At 52.8% G+C, this 7,755-nt stretch overlaps 1 protein-coding gene and 1 long non-coding RNA gene across 2 annotated transcripts; one reads left to right on the top strand and one right to left on the bottom strand.

Annotated features, from left to right (window-relative positions):
- Positions 1 to 3: 3 nt before the first annotated feature.
- On the top strand, positions 4 to 6,725 carry PEX16 (peroxisomal biogenesis factor 16). Its single transcript, XM_068193529.1, has 11 exons — positions 4 to 199; positions 341 to 376; positions 602 to 678; positions 1,931 to 2,064; positions 2,358 to 2,464; positions 2,935 to 3,015; positions 3,825 to 3,977; positions 4,322 to 4,394; positions 4,679 to 4,798; positions 5,008 to 5,072; positions 6,190 to 6,725. Exons 1-11 carry the CDS (start codon positions 37 to 39, stop codon positions 6,246 to 6,248), a joined length of 1,068 nt encoding a protein of 355 aa, XP_068049630.1. The 5' UTR covers positions 4 to 36; the 3' UTR covers positions 6,249 to 6,725.
- LOC137475821 (uncharacterized) lies at positions 4,418 to 7,734 on the bottom strand. The gene is made up of 2 exons (XR_011000087.1): positions 7,270 to 7,734; positions 4,418 to 5,107 (listed from the first exon to the last, which is right to left on the bottom strand). It is a non-coding gene; the product is annotated as an uncharacterized lncRNA (long non-coding RNA).
- Positions 7,735 to 7,755: the final 21 nt, after the last annotated feature.

The following is a 7,755-nucleotide window of genomic DNA, read 5'->3' as shown; positions in this document are numbered from 1 at the left end:
CGGGGGCGGCCCCGGAAGCAGCGCGGCGGCGGCACCATGGCGGCGGCGGCGGCGGCGGCCTCGGCCCGTGCCCGCGGAGCCGGCCCGGGGTGGCGGCTGCGCCTGCTGTGCCAGCGCTACCAGGAGTACGTGAGGCGGCACCCGGCCGCCACGGCCCAGCTGGAGGGCACCGTGCGGGGCCTGTCCTACCTGCTGCCAGGTGCGGGAGCGGGGAGGCGTGCGAACCTTCCTCCCTCCGGCCGGGGTCTGGGCCGGGGGCGTGCGGGCACCGGGACCCAGTGGGGAGTGGGGGCTCCCCCGGCTCCGTGCGCTCGCTGTAGCCGCTCTCTTCCCTTCGCAGGTCGCTTCTCGGACTCGCACGCGCTGTCGGAGCTGGGTAGGTGGGCAGCGGGTCGGTGCCGGTGCTGTGCCCTTGCCCGGGTGCATGCGGGTCTTGCTCCCCGAGCCCTGCTTTTGTCCATGCATTCCCGGGCAGCTCCTAGGAGGAGTCTGCACATCCTGCTGCCCTTCTTCCCTCATCCCGTGTCGGGGACAGAGACAGCTGGACCGATTTGGCTTACTTTCTGTGCATCCATTCTGCACTGTTCTCTTACTTTTCCAGTGTACTCTGCCTCCAACCTCCTAGTGCTGTTAAACGACTGGATTCTCCGAAAGGACCTGCAGGAAAGCCTGCCAGTGGTAAGGCTGGAGCGTGTGGGAGGAGGATTTGGGACACATGCTTTCTTCCTTGCAGGAGCTTTCAGGGAGTGTCTGTAGAAACTTAACAGGTCTTTGCTGTGGCCTCTCTTTGTGGTCAGGTATGGAGAAGCCAGAGGCAACCTCTGAATGAAAGTAAAATAGCAGCCCTGTCCCTTAGCTCCTGGCTTGGAGACGTGGCCAGAGCACTCCCTTGACCACAGAAACTAGGCCCTGACTTGCACCAGAAGCTCCACAGGTTTTTTTGAGAAGCTCAGAACTTGAACTAGGTAGAGGTGTTGATGAATAAACCATTGGTGTTTTCACAGCAGTGGCTGTGGAGCACTGAAGCTCTTGATACCATCTGTCAGACTCTTCCTTTGCATAGTGTATTGAGTAAAACAAATGTAAGCGCTTTGGTACTACGTCTATCTTGCATGAGCCCCAGGCCGGCTCCCAGCATTGTTAAACCCTTTGGGGAATGGGGAAGAGGTTGTTTTCCAGACAAGGCTCTTCTGTTAGAAACCTGCCCAGTGTGTGGGTTGGGTGTCGGCAGCTCCCTGAATGGAGCATCAGGCGTGTAACAAACAGAAATGCCCAAGATTTGCTTCCCTGGTTAAAATTGAATAGAATTTCACCTGTATTGTCTTTATTGATGCTTCTCAGTGGATCAAACCCTGTGGTTGACACGTGTTCCCATGTAGATAGCAGAGACCTAGACTGGAAGAGAACTCACTGCCTTGGGGTTCATGCCGGAAATCTAGTCTGATGCTGTGTTCAGCAAGCATTCACTCTGTTGTAGCTGTGGACTCTGGGTTCCCTTCCCTCTATTCTAAGTACACTCCCTCATCAGCTCTGTCCAGAGAGGAGGTTGTCTTGTGTCTCAGCTCTGGGATGAGGAGGAGGGGAGGGTTTTGCTGTGGAGCTCAGGCACAGTGCCACAACCCAGGAGGCTATCCTGCTGTGTCAGTTAGGGTAGAGGCAATATAAAACACAGATGTGATGTTCTCCCTGTTTTTGGAGTAGAAACTCCATGTGATACTGTGATGTCTCAGTCTGCCCCTTCTTAGAGGTGGGCTTGTGTGTAGGCTCCAGCCACAGTGAAGACACTGCTTTTTGTTTCTGGAGCTGTGACTTCCAAGGCCATCTGGTGCTTATTTCTGAGGGTCCCACCAGACTGGGCTGTGTTTCTGCAATCTTTAACTCCCAAGCAGAACCTGCATCCTGTCCCCCTCCTCCCCTCTGTGTTTTGCAGTCGCTGCCCCAGCAGAAGCTGCTGACCTGGCTGAGTGTACTAGAATGCGTGGAGGTCTTTGCAGAGATGGGGACAGCCAGGGTGTGGGGGGAGATGGGCCGGTGGACCATCATTGTCCTCATCCAGCTGGCTAAGTAAGTGCTGCGGGCATAGGGGAAGGGGCAGCGTGCGCTCGGAAAGGGGACCTGGAGGGCACTCCAAAAAATCCCACACAGGACTGAGCTGCCAGTCCCTTAGGCTGGGGGAATTTGGAGCCCCACGGTGTACTGGACTCAGTGTCACAGAAGGGAGCACTTACGCCTCTCACCTTGCCAGTTGCTCTGAGGAGACCTGAGTGTTTCCCTCTTCTGTAGAAGCCATCTCTCCAATGTAACAGGAACCCAGCTCCATAGTGTGGTATTGAAGACTTCCACATGTCTGTTCACAGAGCCATCCTTCGTCTCCTGCTCCTGCTGTGGTACAAAGCTGGCATCCAGATGTCTCCTCCTATTGTGCCACTGAACAGGGAGAAGCAACAGCCTCTCCACCCTCAAGGTGAGCCCGTGGTGTTCTCATCATTGGCTTGGTGCCTTACTGAGCCACATGTCTTGTCCTGCTAGAATTACTCATCAGAGCGGTGGCTTGTGCAGCATAGGGAACCATAAGGTGTCTGTACTCAAGGCTGAGCTGTGTTCAACTTTCCACCCTTTGCAGAGGATGAGTTAGCTTAGTGGCAGGGTTGTCCTACTATCTGGAAGGAGGGGATGGAAAAGTCCAAGCTGGGAATTTCTGGCTGAACCACGAGTCAGCCTGCACGTGCCCTGGTCTAGTGATGAGGAAAGAGGCCCTAGACCTGGGCAATGTCAGGCAGATTTACCTTTTTACCCTACTACCTACTGTTAGCCCCCGCAGAATGGTCCCGTTTGCACTAAATCAGCCTTTCAATCTGCTCTTCTTGGTGGCAGCTCTGGGGTGTGAAGCGTATTGCTTTGAAGCCTGACCCCTGTGACTGTTTCCTTCTGCAGGCATGGAAGACAACTCCTCAGGGAAGGATCAGACCTATGTTGGCAGGCGTTCCAGCCGTGTTGTGCGCTCTCTACAGAGCAGTAAGTAATTAAACCTGTTTTTCAGCCTGAGCTGTTCCTGCTCGGTGTCTTCATAGATTACATGGGTGTGAGCAGTAAAGGGTAGAACCTTGTATTGGGACATATCTTGCCACTGACTGGCCCCACTGTGGATAGGTAGGGGTATCAAAGCAACCAGAGATGTACTGCAAGACTAGCACTAAATTGTGTTTTCCCAAGTGAGCTGTGCAACAGAGACAGCTCTTCATCATGGTCATGCTTTGAGGAGCATGGATCTTACAAGTACCTCTGCAAGCTTTCCTCTTTCACACCCTCACAGTGCAGAAAGCAGGGAAACATGATAGGAAGGTGTCCTGGTTTGTCCTGTCCATCTGGAAGGTGTCCAGAAAAGCTGGGAGGGAGCATGGCCAGGATGGGTGACCTGAGCTGGCCAAAGGGACCTTCCATACCATGGAATGTCATGCCCACTGTATAAACTGCAGAAGTTGGCTGGGAGGGGCCAGTCGCTGTTTGGGAATGGGATGGCATCAGTCTGAGGATGGTGAGCGGTGGTACATCACTTGTGTTTCTTGGGTTTTGTTGTCTTCCTTTTCATTACGGTTACTATTCATTATTGTTATTATTTTTGTTGTTTTACTTTATTTCAATTACTAAACTGTTCTATGTTAATGAAGGAGTTTTACCTTTTTCTGATTCTTCTCCCCATCCCACCGAGGGCAGGGGTGAAGGGCTCCAGGGCCAGGTGGAGTGAGCTAGCAGTCATGTGATATGCAGTTTCCAGCTGGGACAAAGCATTTATTTGTGTTAGTAACCAGACCTGCTTGTTTCAGCCCCATCCCTGCAGTCACGGCACTGGGGCTCCCCCCAGCAGAGAGAGGAATCGCAGAACCGAAGAGCGGAGGAGATGAACCAGCTTCCCACTCCTCTGGGTCTCCAAGAAACCATCGCAGAATCCATCTACATTACCCGCCCCCTGCTCCACCGTATCCTGCCCTTCTCTGTGCGAGCTCCCAGCGCTCGTGGGTGCCAGCAGAGGGTGCTGCGGGCTCGGCCCGGGTGCAGGGCAGTGCCTCGCTGGCTCCGCTCCCCGCGTGGCTCTGCTTGGGCACTGGACTCGGATCTCTTCCCGTTCTTACACTTTGGTGGCTGGCATCAGCCACTAGAGCTGTGGGTGCAAGTCCTCCAGCCCTTTTCCCCGGGGCTCCCAGCCCTGCCTTAGGGTGTATTCACCTGCGCTTGGCAGAACTTTGTGGGTACGCAGGGGGTCACTTCTCTGCATGCCTCTTGGAATCTCTCATCTTTTCATTCCTTGACTGTGTGTTCCTAGTTCTGAGTTTAGGAGTGTGGGGCCAGAGATCATGGAAGCCCTGGCTCCTCTCGGCAGTCCTGGACATCTCCAGGTCAGTCTGATGAAGAGTGTTTCTGGTGCTTGGTTTGGTGGTAGCTGGGCATCACACTTCCCCATTCCCCAGTCCTGGGCAGGCCCTACTGAGAGAAATATGCACCTGGAATGGTCTTTAGCTTGGAGATTGACACATCTTCTACAACACCTACAGTGCTCTCTCTTCTGAGCTGGTGCGGGCTGCTCTGCGTGGAGCTGAGAATGGAGGGCTTTAGACACCTGCTTTCTTTTCCCTGCTGGCTGCTTTTGCTGTGACTTAGCTCTCTGCCCTCCCCCTTCCAGTCTGAGTTTGCTGAGTGATCTGAAAGACCTGAACAGGCGAGAGCGGGCGGAGCTGAGGCGACGAACCATCCTACTGCTGTACTACCTGCTGAGATCTCCTTTCTATGACCGATACTCAGAGTAAGGCGCCCTTGCTGGGCTTTTGCTGAAAATTTCCCTTTTAACTGAAATAGCGTCAGGGGACTGGGTGAGTAGATCTGAAGATGTGTGGGTGCCTGTGACCAGGTTAATCTGAGCCTTTGTGTAACAGCTGCCATTGCTGCTCGTGTGTTCAGCAGCTGGGGCAGAAGATGTCCAGCTGGACTTGTTCATATTCTCTCCCTTTCTAGGGGCAGGATCCTCCTTCTCCTGCGCTTGTTGGCTGATTATGTGCCTGGAGTTGGCTTCATCACACGTAAGCAGGTCCCACTGTTATATCCCCATTTCTGTCTGGTGAAGAAAAATGAGGGCAGTTAGGAACATTTGTCAATTGGTTTCCAATCTGGGCAAGGAATTGGGAAGTCGCTAGAGAGGTTAGCACTAGAGCACCCCGTGTTAATGCTTGAGTAATTTTTAGATGCTGAAGGAAAAGATAATTGCTTCCTGGCTTGATGACAGTAGTAAACCTTTGTGTGCCCTGAGGCTGCGGAGCTCGGTGTCTGCCACCTAGGCCTGTTCTCCTGGGCTTCCTTTCTGCATCTCAGCTGGTACACCAGGGTCCCAGCTTTGCAGCCCTGTTCTGAACTCTTTTCCTTGATCCCTAGTCTGCAGTGTGAGCATGAGGGGTACATGGGAGCCTGGAAGTATTGAACCAGGCAGAAACTGACTGTAAGTCAAAGGGCCAAATCAGGTCTGTGTTCTGGTTCTTCACCAGAGGATCCCTTTATTATAGGCCAGCATTTCATTTCCCTCCACTCTTGCCCTGATAATGTTAATCCTTTTGTGGAGTGATTCATGGCAGTGATGTGACATTACATCAGCCTGGCATCATGAGATTGCCCTTTCTTTGGGGAGATCACAAAGCTGGCTCGCACAGGAGCCACTTCCTCCAGTCAGTGATTTCAGAGAGGCTTTGGAGCCTACATTAAGCTTTGTGCAATGTAAGCATTTTCGCTCTACAGCAGATGCTTCTGTTTGCACCTGCTCACTATTGCTGCGTTATCTTCCTTCTTCCCTGTCAAAGCAGCATTCTCCTGACTCTCTGATGTGGGTTTTCCCCTTGCACATTGCACCCTTTCCCACTGTAGTTTGAACATGTCAGCTCTGAGGGAGTGGTTGGTGTCCCACATCATGGCCATGCTGGCAGTGTTTCACACCCCTCTTGGTCCTGCTCTGATCTCTAGCACCACATTGAAGTTTTGCCTTACATCTTGGCAGAAATAACTGTTCTATTCTTGGGTTCATCTGAGTTTTGTAAATGGAGATTTGGGGTTGTTTGGATCATAATGAGAAGTGGGGGATATACCCCACAGACACACAACTTTAAATTGTTGCCTTTCTCCATGTATGATCCCTCTGTTCTCTTGTTTCAGGGCCACTGATGGATTACTTGCCTGCTTGGCAGAAAATCTATTTCTACAACTGGGGCTGATAAGAAAAGAAGATGATTACTCTCTGCTCAAATCATGGCTGGACATTCCTAAGGAGGGCAAGCAGGCTGGGGGAGGGATGTTGATAACATCTAATTTTCAGTTAAATCATAAATGCGAAGTTCCTGTTCTGCAGAGCGGGGAGGGGGTTGTATGCAATTTTTAACAGATCTAGGCGTGAATGATGGACACTAAATGTGTAGGGAGACCCTGGCCACCTAATTCTCTGGACCATTCTGTGGCTGCAGTGATGGTGATGGGGCAACTTCTTTTTAGAAGCACTTGATTTTTTCTTCTTTTGTACAGCTGTGCTATAATAAAGCCAGGCAGCGTAGTGGATTTTTGGAGAGCACTGTCTCACATGTCAAGGCGCTGAGGCTGACCGACAACCTGCTCGTGTTGGCCATGCCTGGCCCATCTGCTTGGAGCGGATTTGTCTCTCGAATAAACTGACTGAATGGAGAGAACTGAGTTGAAGAGCCTCTGCCTCTTTACATGGGATCCCTTGTATCTGATTGCCAGCAGGTCTCTCTCTGCCAGAAAGAGCAGCTTTTGCAGTTGTCTACCCTGGGATACTCTGTCCCTTAGAAGCCTTTTGCTCTGGCCTGTGTCAGTCAGGGCCCACATGTTGCTCAGCTGATGACTATAGCCTCTGTAATTCCCAGTGCCTGCCTCAGTCCCCACAGTCCTGGGATTACCCTGAGGGTACACAGAGCTGCAGTGTGCAGGCTGCTTTCCTAGCACCTAATGTGTGTTAAAAGGGTTTGCAGAATGGCTGCCAGCTAGTGCTTGGGGGCTTGGCCAAAGGCAGAGGAGAAGTGATTAATTCAGCACATCTGCTGTGCCACATTTAATAAAGGGCCCAGGACAGGCCTGTGTCTCTTCTAACGGGGGGACAGTGGAGGGACCAGTCTGCACAGTGAGCTTCTGTGGAGGGTTAGTCAGCTGGTGGCACTGGACTGCCCCACAGGCAGCTGTCTGGGTAGTAAGTGTGCCCCAGGTGGGTATCAGGAACATTCCTACCTGAACCATCCCTGAGGGACTCTCAGACTGCAGGCATCGCAGCCTTCTTGCCTCAGCACCCAGCATTGGAAATGTAGTCCCACACACTTCAGCATCTTCTGGGCCACAAGAGCCGGGGACAACAGGACTTTGCCAGTGTGAGGGGCCTGTGTTGCCACCTCAGCTGGCAAGGCCCTGCAACATGGTAATAGCAGCACAGAAAAGCCGTGACCAAGGAACTATGCTCCTTTGCTCTGTCTTTTAGCAGAGGAAGATGCTGAAGTGTTGTCTCAGAGTGGATCAGATGCAAGGGTCTGCTTTTGGAGCATTTGAGAGGAAGGCACAAGCAGGTGCTGAGGGACAGGGACAGCCCCGGAGCTCTGACTACATGGAGGGACATCCACTAGCACAACGAAGGCTCAACAGCTGGTAGGGCCCAGCCAGAGGCAGCCCAGGACCTGAAGGGGACAAGGCAGGAAGGGACAGCAGCAGCACCTGGGAGGGGCC

This window comes from Anomalospiza imberbis, chromosome 6, assembly GCF_031753505.1.
Source record: "Anomalospiza imberbis isolate Cuckoo-Finch-1a 21T00152 chromosome 6, ASM3175350v1, whole genome shotgun sequence".
NCBI classification, from domain to species: Eukaryota; Metazoa; Chordata; class Aves; order Passeriformes; family Viduidae; genus Anomalospiza; species Anomalospiza imberbis.
Note: the sequence above shows the minus strand (reverse complement) of the source record. Positions and strands in the feature narration are given on the sequence as shown.

Coding starts and splice junctions, on each gene's coding strand:
- PEX16 (XM_068193529.1), top strand. CDS start 37: ATGGCGGCGGCGGCGGCGGCGGCCTCGGCCCGTGCCCGCGGAGCCGGC. Junction 200..340: donor CCTGTCCTACCTGCTGCCAG/GTGCGGGAGCGG, acceptor TTCCCTTCGCAG/GTCGCTTCTCGGACTCGCAC. Junction 5,073..6,189: donor TGGAGTTGGCTTCATCACAC/GTAAGCAGGTCC, acceptor CTCTTGTTTCAG/GGCCACTGATGGATTACTTG.